The sequence below is a fragment of the Hyalella azteca genome, unplaced genomic scaffold, assembly GCF_000764305.2.
Source record: "Hyalella azteca isolate HAZT.00-mixed unplaced genomic scaffold, Hazt_2.0.2 contig13953, whole genome shotgun sequence".
Lineage (NCBI taxonomy): Eukaryota > Metazoa > Arthropoda > Malacostraca > Amphipoda > Hyalellidae > Hyalella > Hyalella azteca.
Window position 1 is genome coordinate 382,727 of NW_025943855.1, and position 18,672 is coordinate 401,398.

At 39.5% G+C, this 18,672-nt stretch overlaps 2 protein-coding genes across 2 annotated transcripts; both read right to left on the minus strand.

The window, feature by feature from the left end:
- Positions 1 to 2,084: 2,084 nt before the first annotated feature.
- LOC108668110 lies at positions 2,085 to 8,178 on the minus strand. The gene is made up of 5 exons (XM_018155254.2): positions 7,883 to 8,178; positions 5,629 to 5,786; positions 3,074 to 3,334; positions 2,610 to 2,777; positions 2,085 to 2,327 (listed from the first exon to the last, which is right to left on the minus strand). Exons 1-5 carry the CDS (start codon positions 7,902 to 7,904, stop codon positions 2,085 to 2,087), a joined length of 852 nt encoding a protein of 283 aa, XP_018010743.1. The 5' UTR covers positions 7,905 to 8,178.
- Positions 8,179 to 10,942: 2,764 nt separating this feature from the next.
- On the minus strand, positions 10,943 to 18,664 carry LOC108668105 (zinc finger CCCH domain-containing protein 18). Its single transcript, XM_018155250.2, has 6 exons — positions 18,472 to 18,664; positions 14,401 to 14,605; positions 13,642 to 13,729; positions 12,976 to 13,173; positions 12,256 to 12,650; positions 10,943 to 11,954 (listed from the first exon to the last, which is right to left on the minus strand). Exons 1-6 carry the CDS (start codon positions 18,662 to 18,664, stop codon positions 10,943 to 10,945), a joined length of 2,091 nt encoding a protein of 696 aa, XP_018010739.2.
- Between the last annotated feature and the right edge of the window lie 8 nt (positions 18,665 to 18,672).

Consider the following 18,672-nt stretch of genomic DNA (forward strand, 5'->3'; position numbering starts at 1 on the left):
ACTCATTGGCTACTTCACATAAGCTTTCCAGAGGGAGCTGCAAACAAAGAATTTGAAACAAAAGCTAATAAATTTCGCGAGGACTTAAATAAAATGTCGGGTAAAATGTTAAACGCGCCCGGCTGTAACCGCAATTTTATACCAATGATTAATGAAAAATAAATTTCATTGTCTTACACAACAAGGAATACAAACAACATCTTCAGAACGTTATACAACACTTTAAAACAATAACCAAACTCAAATATTCATTAACGATGAGAATGCATTACATAAATAATTTCGGTGTAGATAATAACGCACATTTTTACACGCTATGGCACTTTACTGTGCACGGACAACTAAAATCTCCTTACAAGTTCGTTGAATTTTCTTTGATATGAAAATGATTACAAATCAGACAAAATGGATAACACGATGGAAGTTCAAAGTATAACTGCAAACCCTATTGCTTGCTTTTCAGTGCAAAACAAACCTAAATGTTGACAGGTTACGCCTCTGACAATAAGTGGACACGCGAGAACTGGAATTGGAATTGGAATTGGGGTGCGTGGTGACCTACGGTCACGACCTTTAAATCGGTCATACACGCTGCCTAAAAAACTTTTACTAGCACCTTACTTAAATTCGCGGCCTTTGTTCTCTGACATCCTTCATGGTCCACGCACATCCCTAAGTACTTATACTCATTTGTCCTAACAATCTCATTCCCTCCCAACATCCACACTCTGCTCATATCCTTAATCGATCCATTCACAACAAGTACTTGGCTCTTCTCCGCACTGAATCGCACATTAAAGTCCCTCCCATACTCAGTCACACAGTCCAGCATACTTTGCAGTTCCTCGCTATTTTCACTCATAATCACAGCATCATCAGCATACAGAAGCATTCTTGACTTTTCGCCGCCTACACGCACACCAACATCCATTCTCCCTCGTGGCCATCTCTTCTGTGTAGAGGTTGAAGAGAAGCGGAGACAGGATACAGCCTTGTCGTACGCCTCTCCTGCTCCTCACCCAGTCCGTCTCAATATCCCCAAGTCTATATTTTGCTCTAGTATTCACATACATACTTCTCACAAGCCTTACACATTTTTCACTCATTCCAATTTTTCCCAGTATTTGACACAGAAGCTCTCTATCCACCCGGTCATACGCCTTTTCTATGTCTAGGAATGCCAAGTACACTTTCTTTCCATCTCTTTTCATTCTCCCTATCAGTTCATTCACAACATGTATATTATCTTCTGCTCTTCTGTCGTATCTAAAACCATTTTGCTCTTCACCAAACACTCTTTCGTTCCTAATACATCTTTGCATCCGCTCATTCATAACCGCACAGAAAATCTTACCGCTGGTGTCAGCAAGGGCAATCGGTCAGTAGTTCCTAAGTTCCTTTTTGCTCTTGTGGCCACCCTTGTGAAGCAAGGTAACACGACTTTCATTCCACGCATCAGGTACACACTCATTTGTCCAAACAACATTGAAAAGATCAGTCAGTCTGCCAATTGCACTCTCACCTCCGTACTTATACATCTCATACGGTATCTCATCCATTCCAGCTGCCTTATTATTCTTCAATCGCTCCACCACTTGTTTCACTTCCTCATTTGTAATTTCCTCGTCCATGCCACTACCTCCAAAATAGTTCAATTTCCCCAGAAATAGAAATACAAATTCAACCAATCAAAAATGGGGAAAATTACGTATGGGGAAATTCACTTGAACAACTGATCAATAAGCGGACTAAGGAGACTTAATCGAAAGTAATTAAATTACATCAATTGCAAATAAACATCAAAATATGTAACTAATTAAAAAATATAACTCAGTACTCACTGCAGTGAGTGACAGAGAGCGAATTTTCTCGTCGACGAAAACGTGAAGTCACGGACGGACAGACAGACGAACGGACAGACGGACATGGCGAGTACAATAGTGCATTTTTCCATAAATGAGAAAATGCGCTAAAAATTCATATTAGGACCATCAGTTGAGTACATATCCCTGCAGCTGGCCGTACCACAATTACAAATAAACATCAAAATATGTAACTACTTGAAAAAAGTCATATTAGGACCATCACTTAAGTACATATCCCTGCTGCTGGCCGCCGCCGCCGCCACAGGACGGGAAGACGGTGGACGTGAGCGTGAAGGTCTGGACGTGTTGCTCGGGTGCGGGCGGCGCGGCTGCCGTCACGGTGCGGTAGATGGGGATGTGGGTGGTCACTGTGTTGGTGAAGTACTGAACTTGTGGGAGAGTTTCTGTATATTTCTGGGTCTGGGTTTGGGTCAAAACTTGAGTTTGGATGTTGTTTTGCACCTGCAATGAGCAACGCAATATTTAAGAGATGAGAATTGTTTGGTAAACAATTTTACACGCCATAAATAAAATTTATCAATAAATAATTCGAAAAAATCAGGCCTGAAGAGTATTTAATATTATAGGATTAAATGCTTTTTATCTAAGAACTCAGGTTTACTTAACTTAAAGGGTTTTTCAACAATAATTTCGCTGCTTCCTGTACGGAAGTGAACCTAAACGAGCGTTCAACGAGCACGTGGTTTATTTTTTAAGCAACGAGCAAGGTAATTATTAACATACCCTTGTGGTGGTGACGGTGGTGGTGACCACCTGGAAGTTGTTGCTGGTGTGCGTGAAGGTCACGGAACTCACGCGCGTCTCCGTGAAGCGCTCTACACGAACGTCTGTCACGAAACTTGTCTCCGTGAAGAACTGGGCGCGTGTCACGTAACGGGTGGCCGTGATTACCTGCAGCACACGTGGGGTAATTGCAAAAATTAACTTATTTAAAGTAATATACTTATTAAAAATAATTAAATTGGCAAAATAAATTAACATTTATAAAAGAAATTAACATCGAGAAAGGGTATTAAGCTTAATAAAAGAAATTAAATTGACATTCTTTGCTATTTAAATTCTACAAACAGAAATCAACCCAAATATTTAAATCATACGGCGACATAAGAAACAGTTTAACAAGTCGGGCCATACAAATACAATTTTCAAATACACAAACGCACAACACAAACGTTCCCATACCGCACCTCCGTAGTGGTCTGAATGACAGGGGCTATGACGGAGGTCTGTACGTGGGTCTCGTAGAACGTCGTGGGCACGTAAGTGGTCTGCACTAGTTGAGTGAAGACTGTCGTGGGCAAGGCACGGGTACGAGTGACGGCAACCGTGGTGGGCAGCAGCACGGTTGACGTGACCACCGATAAACGAGTCTCAGGTTGACAGACGCCAACTTGTGGACCACCAGTTACTGGTTGCTGGTAGACACCTCCTAGTGGTTGACCGGGGGCCTGTTTCGATACTCTAATTAATTAGGCGAAATGCACAATAAAAAATTTGTACTAGTAGTCAGTGATGATAGAATTTATTTCAGAATAGGTAAACGCATTTTTAATCGTACATTTTTACTTTATTTGTTCGTCTACAGTGTACCGTCTCGTATTCTTAAGTAGATGTAAGGAGATCTTAGATGTGTACATTTTGGAGTATCAACAGCTTAGCTCGGCGTTGCTCGGGATCAATAATAAAAGCAATTTTAGAATACCGTGATCCTGAATCCCGTTTATAATAATATGCGTTTAAAAATGACCTTTTAAAGACAACACTTCTAATTTTATTATTATTCTAATTTCTAATTTTATTATCAAATATTTCAAAAATTAATTTGTGAATTTTATTTTTAAAATTAAACAAATTAAATTTTTAAAAATTATTTATTCTGTCAATTGATTCATGCATTGCCTCCGACTTTACGCAAGTGTGCGAAATTTTAGATCGATTGGAGAGGTAGAAGTGTGTTAAGTATCGATTATAAAATTTGTAGCAGACAGGCTAACAAACAAACAACAAGAAGTGAAGTTAAAGAGAAGTGTTGTAAAAATAAAATAGTGTATGCTAATTTAAAAAAAACTTTCAACCTCTAATTTTACATGTAACTCACATTTGACTTTCGGTTCCAAATGTCAAAACATTTTTTCCTTCTTTCAAACTAATTTGAATGTTATAATTTTTAAATGAAATTTCAATTTTCAGTTCAATCTTTTCCTGCCAATTTAGCAAAGCCTTGCTATTCTTCAGTAATGTATAAATTTTCTGGTTTAGCTAATATCCCCGCCCAATAAATAAATTTACGATGCAAAGCTTCAAATATGCACACATAAATAAACAAACAATCAAACAATAAGCAAACAAACATTTTTACGATTAGTAGTGACATTTGGGTCCTGGAACATCGCGGGACATTACATTAGTAGTGAATCACAAAAATTGGGAAACCCTGATTGACGGGACGGGTAGCTATCAAGAAAACCTGGTCACTAAATAATACGTGTGGCTCGACTTCAGCGTTCGACTCTTAAATTTAAAAATTTGGTTCACAGAAATTTATTCATTGCTTCACAACGCCTTGCCTTACTTACGCTGGGAGAATAATTAAATAGATTAGAATAATTACAGGTCCAGGTAATATCCCGACAGGATAGGTATCGCGAACGTGTGCAAGATTTCTCAATGAGTATACGATTTCTCAACGGAAGTTGAGGCTATAAAATAAAAAACATACCAGATTCATTCAAAAATTAATGCAAAATCTATGCTGATAAATTTCTCGTTATGTGTTTGAAGCCTGGCGCTGGAACATAAGAATAATCGGGACGCGTATCAATTAACGATACTTATCGTGTCCTTATCGTGTTATTCTATTTTAGTGATGAAATCACGTGGCTTCAGCCGCGCAACTCTTGATCTATTCCTATATGCATGTTCATTTCAGTGAAAGGGGCAGGGCCGTTACGAATAACTACGGTAGAGCATCGATCATCAGGTCATGTATGCTGTCAAAATCATAAACAAATGCTTGCAAAATAATTAAACAAATGCTTGCAAAACACGTTGAAATTAAACAATGATAAATGTTCAGGCACTCGAAGATTCAGTATGATTACTTTAAAACCGCAACGCTAATAATTCATGTCTCTTTCCTTTCCCTGCACTGTATAAGTGAGTTGACCCCTGGTAAGGTATAGTGAATATTTTTTAACGCAGGAATGCATTTAAACACTGGAAAATTTTTTGTAGTCATTTGTCACAAACAAGCTTAATTACAGCGGTCTTACACGTGGCCGAAGGCCAACACGTTAAAGGAGTGACTTCAACAAGCTTACACGTTGAAGGAGTGACGTCCGTTTAAAAATATTCCTTAAATGAGTAATTTGGCATTTCTTGTGTAATTTGCAGACGAAAAAATGCCATTTCAGTGAAATATTTTAACGTGCACGATAAAAAAGTGCGAGTGTCAAGTCTCAAAACTCGGTGGTCTGAAGGACTCACGGCATGACAGCACAAAGGCAAAAAGACTAATGTTAATAATATACTTATAAAAATTAACTTCTATAAGTACTCTTATAACTATAATAATTACTGTTAAGTAGCAAATAATTGACGAATAGATAAAAACAACGAAAAACGAACAATACTAACAATAACAAACAGAAAACAAGCAGAAAAAATGTAGTCAAATCAAGAGGCAGGCAATGAAAATTATCACCAAACAAGCGGATAAATTATTCTAACATGCAGACAAGACCTGAGGGAAGCCGTCAATGTTGCTCCCGAAGTTGTTGCCGAAGTTGGCCTGTCCAAGTTGGTTCTGGAACGAGGGTTGGAATCCAGGCTGAAACTGCGGTTGAAAACCACCTCCATTGCTTGAAACGAACAGCGGGAACAGCAGCAGAAGCACCAGGGCTGGATACATCAATAAAATAAGTCTCACTTCGATAGAGAGCATGCCTGCCTTAAATCAGATACATATTTAAAAAACAGTTCAAAAATGAACGTATCACAAATTGTCTATAGTGAGAACTTGTTTCTCGCCACCCAATTATGAAAGATCAGCTATCTACAAAATTAAAATGCGATGATCATAACACCTGGCGTTTCAGAATGTAACGGAAAAATTTAGAACTATCGTAAAATCTGAGCTTCATAAACTTAAAATCAAGTGATAAGCAACATTAAATATCAATCCTCAAAATACGATAAACGTGAAACAAAAAACTGGGCAGGGTGGCCCAGTGGTTAAAGTTCAGAGCACCAAGATTGTCGCAGAGAGTTAGTTTAGTTTAGTGGCCACATGTTTACTAGCGCTTCAGCTATTTAGCTATCTCGCACCGAGCAGCGTTAGCATCTCAAAGAGACGAAGTGACAAGGAGGGACAGGTGAAAAGTAACAGAAACGAAGACACTCGAACAAGAGGTCGCTTACACGGGGCGTCGGCCGCCCGCTCGAGAGAGACAGAGAAGGGAAATGTAAGGAATCCTACCTACATATTAACTTAACCCCACAACTTAGATCTGCAGTCAGACACCGCGAGCTCAGCGATGAGGCGCTCAGGAACAATCCCCCTAGGAGCGCGAAATCCCATAGGACTTCTGACGCGCACAGACACGCGTCAGAAGTCCCCCCTGAGGGTGTTGTCGCAGAGAGGCGCGGGTTCGATCCCAGCTCTGTGCGCCAGTTTCTGGTCAGAATCGGCGAGGAGGCCGGGCGGTTAAAGCAAAGCAAAAATTGAAGCACTGAGTTTCGCGTTCGAGACCGCAAAATGCTGTGAATGTTCTGCGATGTTAAGAATCGGCGACAGGCCTACAGCCTAATAAACGCTGAAATAGCTATTATTATTATTAAGTTAATCCTCAGGTCCTTGGCGAAGCTACCATTTTCAGCCAAAATTGAAAAATTCACTTCAATTATAATCTTGCAAGTACCACGTTAAATAAACTAATGCAAATTAAGTAGCTGTAAATTGATTTATAATTAAGTTCCTAATAAACCTTCACAAGCAATAATGATAATTGGATTACCAACGGTCAAGGCGAACAAATCTATCCATATTGATTTATTGAAATAGAAAAAATACTATAAACGTAAATAATTATTGCAAGGGAGAAAATTTCAGAACAGGCGTCATTAATTCCTTTAAATTACTTCACACGGACTGGGCACGGTGGCAAATTACCATTACTACAATAAACCAAAGTCAATACAAGATCCCCGAAACAGCAATTCCGTCGTTACCGTTGTTGAATGCTGACTGTTTTGAGCGGCGCGGTAGGAACGTGAGCGAATGTGCGAGGATACTCAACATTGGGACTGCGAGGTCCGCACCATATGGTGGACAGGCACGGGCGAAAGTTGGTTAATGAAGAGCTAATTACGGACACACGACGGGCTGAACTGAACCTCCTCATCTGGCCGAGGTTCCAAGACCGCTCTACTAACATGAACGTTCAATTTATTAAAGCGAATTAACCGACCTGCGTTACCGCTGGATTATGACAAAGGATTCGTGTATCGGTCTTCATTTTAGAAGAGGCGAAGAAATAAACAAAATAATACGGTAGTTACGGTATAGGCGTTGCGATCATTCAATCAGAGAAGACATTACAAACTAAACCATCTAATTGTCAGTAATTGATATAAAGAAAGGTATTCGTATGATCAAGCGAAACAATGAAACATTTAGCAGTACTTTCCTAGTGTACACAGCAGACTACATTCATATACAGGAGAACTTCTCAATTCCTCATAACTTAGAGGCCAATCTAAAAATTCATAGTTCCGTTTTTTGATGCGTGTACCAGAAAAAAATACTCTATAAATTATTATTGATGACCAGAAGCAGGTAATCCAGCGAGCCTAAACCCTCGGTAGAATTGAAAAAAATACAAAAATTATGCAATGAAGCGTTTCTTAGTTTGCATTGAAGCGTTTTCAAAGAAAAAATAGAAGGCGAATTGCATGCCAGTGTGCATGATTCACCACAATGTAGTAGATTTACTCACCCATCCTTGCGTCTCGCACCATACCAGTCGTGGATGACGTCGGAATTACAGAGTTGATCCGTCGTTCAGAAGCCCGAAAAAGTGCGGATGGAAGTGACTACACAGCACCACATGCCAGGGAGGACTGCGCTGTCAGTTTGGACGAATTTCGAGCAGGTAAACGAGAGAGCGAAAGTCCATTTGCAGCAGCGAGGAAATGTCGTAACGACGTACGTCAGAAGGTGACAGTAGAGTTGTTCTAAGATTAATTGTACAGTATGGTGCAATGTTCACAGAGTACGTTAAGCTTTTCAATAATATATTCTTTACAAATTCTCAGTTGACAGTAGAAAATCGCGGAGCTTATAATCCTGAAAGCTGAGGTCTTTAGGGCATGTTTTGAGAAATCATGTGAAGCTAAAATAAGGATCAATAGAAATACAGACAAGCTTTTCAGCACGGTTTAATAGATGTTCCGATGGCATCATCAATAGCGACTATAGGATAGACACGTTGAATGTACACGATATTCCGAATAGATGAAATGACTACAGCAATAATAAATACAACGGGTTTAATATGCACTATTCTTATAGATTCCGTTAGATAATATTTAAAATAAGCACTTAAGCGGGCGCTACATATGAACTAGACAATCTGAGTATCCAGGAGGACGTTTCATGTTGTCTTAAGAAAGCATTGTCTCAGAAGTCCCACATTCCCACCAGTTTGAGGAGGAAACATTCTGTAAAATAGTCGTACTCGAACAAAACCGTAAGTGTGCTAGCTCAACTATACAACTAAGAAGCTTCGTACAGTTCATTACGAACAATAATTTTGTGGGAATTACGGAATGGGAATTACAGGAATCGTCGGTTTTTACGAGTTAATTTCAGCAAATTAGGTTTTTACAAGACAATTAGCAGATCGTATTGGATACAAACGATTGTCGAAATACTGTAATGACATAATTGATGTCTTTCGTTCTAACAGCTACAAACATACCAGTACTGGAAAGATTTTCGTGCAATCACGAAGCAAAAGACGCGAAAAAATCCGCATAGGTTCTTACACGCACCAATAAATTGGGTCTACGAAAATGTTCTGCAGGAACCAGACCATATTGAACATAATTTACGAACGGCAACGAAATATATCATAATATACAAGAATTTACTAAACACGTAGTAACGTACGCATTAGTTGAGTACGCAAAAACCTTCAAATGAAATAAAAGAGTCACTAAAGAAATTATGAAAATATGCTGCACTCATGAAGAAATATCCAGAACAATGAGTGCTAAAATAAATGTAAATGATAGCTGATAAGAAAGCAGTAAACATCAACATTTGTAGTTAATACAAGGAATAAATAAACAACGATTAACTCCAAAATAATGACAGGTTTTTACATCTAAAGTAAGCGGGGATTTCAAAAAAAAAAAAAAAAAAAACTTATCAGCCAAAAAGGATTGAAAAACAGGTTCGGATGTTAGCAGTTTTCCATGATAATTATTATTATACGAAGTCATCCTGGCGTCTTTTTCAACCGAACTTCGAGGGCACGTTCCACGTAACTTCAATAGCAAGCCAAAAATAAATAGGATAGAGAAATACATTAATCCTTTTTCATCCGTTCTCATCCTTTCTAATAAAAATAAAGGATGAGAACGGATAAAAATGACTGTGCACTTGATTCATAAGCTTTTCGAAACAGTTCCGTCACGATGGTCGTTCCACAACCAATAATCTTGTGTGCCATTCAGAACATTTTCCGCACGATAAAAAATGAATAGAAACGTCTCTTCTTTCTATGGAATGAACATAAAATGCGGCCATTCAATTTTGATTCATAGCGTTAAGTGAATATTTTAGCTGTGATATCACAAGATAATCAACTGAATACGGATAATTATCACCATCACCGCAACCAAGCATGGCTAACTAATTTAATCCCAATGGTCCCCACCAGTGTCGCAATACTGGATTCGTATTTTTTTGGAGCTGTCAACATTATCAAGAGGCTAAAATAAACAAGCCGTATTAAGAATATCCAATGAATGAATACATGAATATCTGCTAGAAGATGAATATCGACGCATGAATATCTACTAGGATGTTCCTATCTTGCTACAAGAGATATTCGATTTCGAATACAGAGAAACAAACTAGGTTCACTTCACATCAGCATAAAATAAGGGAAACATGTGCAAATCCTGTTCTTGAAATATACTTTATCCCAGGACCAAGCCAAGCTTAACATCACTTCAAGCAATCCTTTTTCTATCCCGAAATCCCATTTCCTCCTCAAAAATTGGTCAGATCATTTACAATATAAACGCTCTAAACAGCTTTCAATTACAGATTTTCCGAGACCAACAACATGGTTCCATTAAGAAATAATGCACCAGTGATACAAATACAAAGCAAGAGTTATTAGATATTATTAAACAAAAGAAAGGCTGCAAACATCAAACAAAAACGGTAAAAGCTTTAATTTAGTTACAAATTAAAACACGAACAAGGAAATTCTAGCAGCTGAGGATTTTCAAGTTTAGAGTAAAAATGTTCGAGGCAAATTAATGAACACACAAGAGCGAAACAATGCCCGGTCAACAGAAGCTGAACATTTTACAACATTCAAGAGTAACAACATTCAAGAGTAACCACGGTATCAAAAAGATATTTTCAACTAATAATTAGGACACAAGCCTTAGGACACCTGTCACCAAATGTGACTATTCCGATTAATTTCAAATTTACATAGTAAACATTGACCGTGTAATCCTCAAGATTGTTTAAAACATGATTGATGATGCGCAATAAAGCTTCCATACATTTGCCTCGAAAAAGCTTTACTTCGCAGTCTTAGAGCTCACTGCTCCGATGGAAAAGATTTCTGATTACACGCAACAGAGTCCTTAAAAAATATAGAGTCGAACAATTATAATGTCGATAGTTGACGTGATTCTTCGATAAACGACAATACCACTGGAATCAAAAGATAATATGACATACAAAAACAGGGGAGACAAGCACACCAGAAAACCTGTAACCACTAATAATCTTCAAGAAATTTAAACTAATGAAGCATCCCAGTAGAAGTCTGAACTACATCTTCAGACAAATCCATTTCCTGAAATGATTTGTTCGAGTCTAAACTAATCCGACTGTGACTTTCCGATTCACTGGCTTGGACAACATTGACGTCAGAAGATCCAGGGCAGTTGCTCCGTAGTAACGCTAGGTGGTGGGGAGTCTGGTTCTGTTCGTTAGATTGAACTTGGTGATCCATTGGTACTTGTTGCGTAGGTAGCGCTAGATTATTATCCTCGGTCATCATCTCGTCCACTGATATGGGACGTATGGGAGCCGCTGCTACAGGAGCGTCCGTCACAGTACCAACTGCCGCAGCATTGACAGCAGCAGGACTCACGGGTCGAAACAGATGTGGGTGTTGAGAGCCTGGCGAGGAGCCAGCACTGGCTGGAGCGCTGCCCGTCGATGGTATATTTGATATCCGTGGAGCCGAACTTGTTCTCATGAACGGATTGCTGTTATCTGAACAGCGGTTCTGGTCAGAGGGGATGCACTGAAAACCGCCGTTGCGTCGCGGGCTGTTGCCAGCATGGAGGAATGGATTACTCAGAGGCCGTCCGCCATTCGCACTCTGTCCTATAAATTGATTGTTGCTGGAATGGGAGGATGATGTTACACTGAATGGATTCTTAACCAAATTATTGCCTGCAAACATAGTTGAAACGTGAGATGGAGGTTTTGCAGAGCTGCCGAAATTAGGAAACGATTGTTGTGACTCAGATACCCCAACATGGAATGGACTAAAAGGTACATTATTTTCAGAATTACTTTTAAGATCAGTATTTTCATTCCTATAATGTCCGCTAAAGTGACAAGTAGTTTCGATATTGGATGTACTGGCATCGCTTTGTGGAGAAAACGCATTCAAGGAGCTCCCTGGCGAGCTTGCCGGAAGGAACTGCTTGAAAGATGAAAAAGAACCGGAGAAATTTGGAGGAACTGTAGCTGACGAAGGACCAAACGCAGATCCGAGACGTAGACCACCGCCTTCAGATCTGAGAAGTCATGAAAGAAATTACGTTAAATACGAGTAACAAAGTTGCAAACTTGGTAGCACGCGCATTTCTTGACTTAGCTTGATAAATTGTAATAATGTTGTTGACAAGACACCATCGAGATATCAGTTATTATCCAAGAATACTCAGACTAAAAAGATACCTACTTCATAGAAAAAATTACTCGCCTAAAGCTACTGAAATGATTAGACACAAAATCCTCATTATTGTGTACGAGCTATCATGTCAACATAGAATAATAAACCAAAGTATCCAAGATCCACGCAGACAAGAAACAGACCGGTGGGGCTGTGTCATGAGAAGTCCCCCGCCTTCCCCGCCGCTTCCAACAGACAGCCTCTTGCTGGGCGTAGCGAACTCCTCGCCGCCGCTCTCGCATTTCCTCTTCACCGTCCGCAGGGGTGACGAACGCGGTGTTATAGGTGACAAACTCCGTCGCGCCATGAAGGGTTGTGGGCGCTTCGAGGGCGACGGAGTGAAGGGCGAGTTGCGCACGCACTGCTGCAGGGACGGTGAGAAGCACTGGCGCCCAGGGCGTGTGGGAGACGCGGAGCCTCCAGGGCAAGGGGACGTGGCAGATGATAAGGACGCCGCAGCGAATCCAATGTTCAGGTGCAAGGGGTCTGAGTAGTCCAGAGTACGGATGCGGGACTCTCGTTTACGGGGATCGTCATCCTGTTCAATGAACAGAGAAATTAGCAGAATATACGACATCATAATTTGAAGCATCAGCAACTAATAAAGCATGACATGGCGGACGAGTCTAGATCAGAGATTTTTATCTAAACATAAAAATTGTATTACCAAGCTCAAATTGGTTCAGTCAGTATTTGTAAATATGATTTGAGAATAAAATAAATGACTAATACACTTCAAGTGAAGTTTGTTAACCAATTTAATCAATACCAAATAGTTAGATAATTTAACACAGGAAAGGAGCATATACCAGTAAAACCTGAGATAGATTAGAAAAATTGAAGAGATTATCAACGAGACTCACGATGACAAGATCTTCACAGGACTGTGATAGCGTGCGGGCCATCTGAAGACTTGACTGGACCTCCCTCTCGTGCGCCACCTCCCTGTTGACCACGTCCATGCCCTCCTCCTCTCTCAGCTGGCACACTCTCATGCGGCTACACGACCGTCCACTGTTGCTAGCAGGCACGCTCGCAGTGCTGCTGCCTCCCAGGGGTGACTGCACACCAAATAAATACTGGTTATTCTGCTGTAAGCATGTATTCTGCTGTAAGCATGTATTCTGCTGTAAGCATGTATTCTGCTGTAAGCACGTATTCTGCTGTAAGCATGTATTCTGCTGCAAGCACGTATTCTGCTGTAAGCACGTATTCTGCTGTAAGCATGTATTCNTATAAGAGAAAGCATGTATTCTGCTGCAAGCATGTATTCTGCTGTAAGCATGTATTCTGCTGCAAGCATGTATTCTGCTGCAAGCATGTATTCTGCTGCGAATAGAAGTGCTCATTTATGATGCATTCAGACTAGAGAGAAATCGAGTGAGACATATCACATATTGCTATCTGAACTGCAAAAGATGATCTGAACTGCAACAGATGATCTCAACTGCATTTGAACGAATTAAAAAAAGGAAAAATTGAACACATCAATTGTAAGTGTTGCCATTTTGTCCTAGCAAAAACCTCACATGTGGTGAAACGGGGCCAAAAGATGCGCTGAAACGACGAGCTCTTGACTGGGCTGAAGCACTGGAGTCTGAAGAAGTCTCTGGTCGGCTGTGGAACAGTTAATTTGAATAAGCATGTTGGCGCTGGTGCGGGTAAAATAAGTGGCAGTTTGATATTAGACAGAAATTACACAGACATACTTCTTGAGTAAATAAATAAATATGTGAACATTTATACTATGATGAAGTTTCATAATCTAAAATAAGATGTATTCAGGAAGAAGGCCTGTCAGAAACTAATATGATTTGCTCTTTTTGACAGTACCAAAATAATTTTCTGTGAAATTCATTTACAGCTTTTAGATTTGCAATTCTTAGATCCAATTTTTTTGTTAATCAGCCTATTTTCAATTTTATTGTTATTCATTACATAGGTAGCCATTTTAATTTTACAAAATGCATCTGTTTATAGCCTCCTCCTTCTTATTGAATTTCACGAAGAATTGATAATTATACTGAGGAGTATAAATGAGAATCTAAAAACGAATCTATTTAATGCATAACTACAACAACATGAAAAAATGTTTCTACTAAGCATTGATTCTGGGGTCTAATGAGGCTATTGTTTTAAAGAAGTAACAGAAACACTAATATATATGCATGAATAAACACTAATATTATAATATATAAATACACATATACCTATATATGCTAGGATACATAAAGTTCATTATTTTTTACTAGTCATCAAGGAACAAATGCACTATAAAAAGCACTCACCTGGTCACAGTAGCAGCATTACATTGAGGTGCTGATATTTTAGCACCAGGTAATAGCTGATTGATCATTGGGGCACTGCAGGACCTCTTCAACTTGCCACCACAACCCTCATCTTCACCAGCGCAGTGAGTGTTATTATCAACACTATTTGATAATCCAGCATCAGATGAAGTACCATCATTGCTGTAGTTACTGCCACTCATTTCTACCACAAGACCATTGGTAAGGTGAGAGATAGATTGGCTGCGGGTAGTTTGCTCAGGCCTTCTGATGCCACTATTGCTTTGGCTGCTATCATAGGCATCACTGCTGCTCACTTCCATATCCATGATGGGCCTGATTTTATTAGACAATTGATGATCTCAGTAATTTCAATTTTAACATTATTACTAATACATCTTTATAATATAATAGTTGTACAAGTATCCCTGAAAATAGTAGAAAAGTGATCAAAGCTCAAGAGTCTCTTATCTAACTTTATTTAGTCTATGTGCAAATATTCAAAATTTTTAATCCATTACAAGAAAGTATGAACCATTTTAATATCTGTTTAGTCAGATGGATTATTTTAAATTCTGCGTATTGAAGGAGCAAATTGCAGTTGAAGAATTTTGTAACCAGTCACTATGCTTACAGAAATATACGCAGTACCGTCAATCGGGTCTACTCGGGATGGGCGGGGTAACTCGGGACAGTCCGACACGGTGTAAAACTGTTTTAGTAGTAAAACTAATTGGAATATTGCAAAACTAAATATAGTGGCGTAAATGTCAACATTTTTCCTATCTATGTAGTATAAAGGAAGTTCAAAAATACTACTGGTACATTTACTAGCTTTGAAAAATTCCTGAAAAAAATGTTGAAAAAGGATATTTGAAAAGTTACTTCTGCCAAGGTCTGTAGTAAAAAAAATATTTGCCGTATTAAAAAATTTTGCTTAGAAAAAAGTGGCAGACAAGTGTCAGCATGAAAACTTTATTTGCGGAATTTACATACCTCAAAAAATGGCGGCCATTTCCGCACGGCGGGGCTACTTGGGACACCCCCTGGGGCTATTCGGGACACCCCCAAAAACGCATTTACTGTAGAACCTCAGTTAGCAAAGGCTCCAGTTACAAAAAAATCCATTGAAAACAAAGAATATTGATTACATTTACCTTGCTCAGCAAAAAAAATTTCACTTATCGAAAAATTAGTGCATCATCGGTCATCACAAAATTGTGCATAGAATGTCATATACCGTTAACCGGGGCTACTTGGGACGGTTTTGAGAGTTTTTTGTTAATAACTTCTTACAATGAAACATTTCATTAACAAGTTTAAGCTCGTTTTATAGCTATTTGCGAGGGCTATCGAATGGCATCTTCAAAAAATTCCATATGCTATTCATAAGGTGCCAGAAGCAAAAAAGTGTCCCGAGTAGCCCCGTCGAACGGGGCTACTCGGGGCACTGGGAATAAAACTTCATTTTAAAATATTTGAAGCATGCAGAGCGTACTCATTTATTACTAACAGACTCAGTACTCTGAAGTCCTCTTTCACTGTAGATGATGTAGAGGTAGAATAAATGACATTTTCTGTGATTTTTACTTGTTTTTCCTATATTGATATGATATTGCCATTACATTAATCACCGTATTATTGATGTGACATTATCGTATTATTGATGCAATATTACCGTATCCATGAACAAGCCATTGAGCATTTACAACAACCTTGTCCACTACAAGCTTCATATCAGCAGCCATATAGCATTTTTCTGTATCTGTAAGCTTACACTGGATACACTCAAGCAAGCTTACGGCACTGGATGCTAGTGGGGAAAATGTCTACTTCTTTCGGAAATTTCGCGGCTGGCGAGCCCCCTTTTTTCAGTGTATATGAAATCTCGCGGCTCCATAGTCACGGAAATTCATTAAATTAAAAATCTCGCGGCTCCTCAGTGGGTGACGTGTGGGGCAACCTCTCGGAACGACCGACAGAGGGAGTTGCCGGCTATGAAATAACATGAAGTATTTTAAAGCGTCGTCAATACTCAATCGTAATGCTGCGCCGCGGGCAACGGCAGCCGGCAGCGAATTAGTTGAGCTCATGTTCTTGCCACGTGTGGTTATTGAAGGACGACTCCTGCCCTAGTTTGCACGACTTCTAAATTTAATCAAGACTGTGCGGTATTTATACAACTGTGAGTATTCCTGTCATTCTATGGCCATAATTAGTTTGGACTTTGGTTTTAATACAGAACGTAGATCAGCGTCAAATTTCATACGTAATCATACAACTTGATACAAGACTACGCCTTGTATGTATGATTACGCTTTACTGTACCTGGTAACTTGCGTAATATTGACTGAAAACGTTTGCCACATTAAGCTGAGTGCCGACTAAAGTTCTTTAGTTCTAACTTAGTCTTAGTTCAAGCCCGAGCTGCCGACTAAATCCAGCACCTTACTAACCTTTTTCTGTCCGTCCATGGAAATGGAAGGCTGGAACCTGGAAGCAATGACACTTGAAAGTTGAAAGCTGTTTGTTAGCTCTAGTCAGACTAGTGTAGTATAGTTTTAATTTTCAGCCTCTGCTATTTTCAATTATTTTAATACGATTTTTTATTGTTCATTTTGGAATTTGATAGAAACCTATCGAACAGTGAACCAGATATATTCTGCGCTCAAATGTTTAGGTCAAACACACACGTCATCCTGAGACGAGTGCTGATTGCAAAATCGTTAGGTCGAACTTCGATGAAATCGAAGCCGCCGACTACCCTTAGTACCTACCCTAAAGCCGCAGTTGATTTTGTGACTGAAGTAACACAATTAGCATTGCACTGTTGGAATTGATGAAGTTCTGATCGTGCTCGTATTCACGATACTTGTAGTTGTAGAGTTACAGTGTCGAGGATATTTTGTAAGTTTTATCGAAAAAAGAAAAACTTGTATTGTGTTCTAATGCAATTTTGGAGTTAAATGCGAGTTTTATACTAAGAGTATATTATAACAGGATTAGGTATGCATGTAAATCGAAACTGGGTTCGGAATAAGGGGTTTCGGGAAAATTTGATTCTTTGATTGCTTGGATCCTCCTTCCCGGATAAATTATTTTTGATTTCTAATACATTACGAACTGCAGTACCGGATACAGGCCTACGATTTTAGGTTCCCAAATGAGTGTGCCCAAGGGTACAAGCAGCTCTATTGCCGACTGCTTGGCCGATGACCCCGAGGCCGGCCCTTCAATGGCAAGCCTGCCAACCCAACTCTCATCTTCTCGTATGCAGGTGATTAAACAAACTAATTTTATCAATTAAACTACTTTTATTGATCTTTGGACATTTGCTTCATGAAATTAAAATATTCTATCTCTCTCCAGGCGTCATGACACAGGAGTTTCCATACTTGGATTACCTAATGGCATTGAACATCGTACGCTAATTCAATCAATGAAATAATCAATCCGTACCAAAGTCATTGAACATTTTAAGCTAAATAAATCGATTAAATTAATGAAAAATATATTGTTTTCAACTTAGTCAACTTTTAAGAAATAATTTAACTTGTTCGACTTTGTTTCCATATCAAAGATATAGAACCGAGGATTTGAATAGTCACTGAACTATATTATAGTGAATTTGATATGTAAGAAATAGTACAGTAGAGCATGGACGTACATCCAAAATTTAGAGAACTACGGTTAAGTGTTCAGGAGAGCCTGCATTCATAATGATACTTGAGTTGTTCAGAGTACCGTATTCACTCATTATTGTTTAACTTCGGCAGACGCTTGAAGAACAGAAGCGGGCTTGGAAGAAGGTATTAGGAGGCGGAGGAGAGTCTGCATCGAAGAAAGCAGGCAACCAGGCCAGTGACATAAAAAAGCAGAAACGAAAAGAATATGTATGTCTTGAGTGCGGCCACCTGCTCGCTCGAAAGACACGAAGTTATTGCGAACGGCATGCCCAAGAGCAACACAAAGGAGAACCTGACTATCAGTGGACAAAATCGATTGTTTTTTGTGACTCACCTCTGAACACTAAAAAACGAAAAATAGATAACATTCCTGCTCTTCACTTACCGTGCGACCATTCACTTGAGCCTCGCGCCCGCTCGCCGCTGTCTCCACGCACCCGCTCGCCGCGGTCTCCACGCACCCGCTCGCCGCGGTCTCCACGCGCCCGCTTGGCTCGGTCTCCACGCACATGCTCGCCGCGGTCTCCACGCACCAGCTCGCCGCGGTCTCCACAGCTTTCTTCCATGACTGGGCCCATTGCATCAG

Coding starts and splice junctions, on each gene's coding strand:
- LOC108668110 (XM_018155254.2), bottom strand. CDS start 7,904: ATGGTGCGAGACGCAAGGATGG. Junction 3,335..5,628: donor ACATTGACGGCTTCCCTCAG/GTCTTGTCTGCA, acceptor GTATCGAAACAG/GCCCCCGGTCAACCACTAGG. Junction 2,778..3,073: donor TCATTCAGACCACTACGGAG/GTGCGGTATGGG, acceptor CGTGTGCTGCAG/GTAATCACGGCCACCCGTTA.
- LOC108668105 (XM_018155250.2), bottom strand. CDS start 18,664: ATGGGCCCAGTCATGGAAGAAAGCTGTGGAGACCGCGGCGAGCTGGTG. Junction 14,606..18,471: donor CTCAAGTGAATGGTCGCACG/GTAAGTGAAGAG, acceptor GTCTTGTGGTAG/AAATGAGTGGCAGTAACTAC. Junction 12,651..12,975: donor CCTGTGAAGATCTTGTCATC/GTGAGTCTCGTT, acceptor TTCATTGAACAG/GATGACGATCCCCGTAAACG.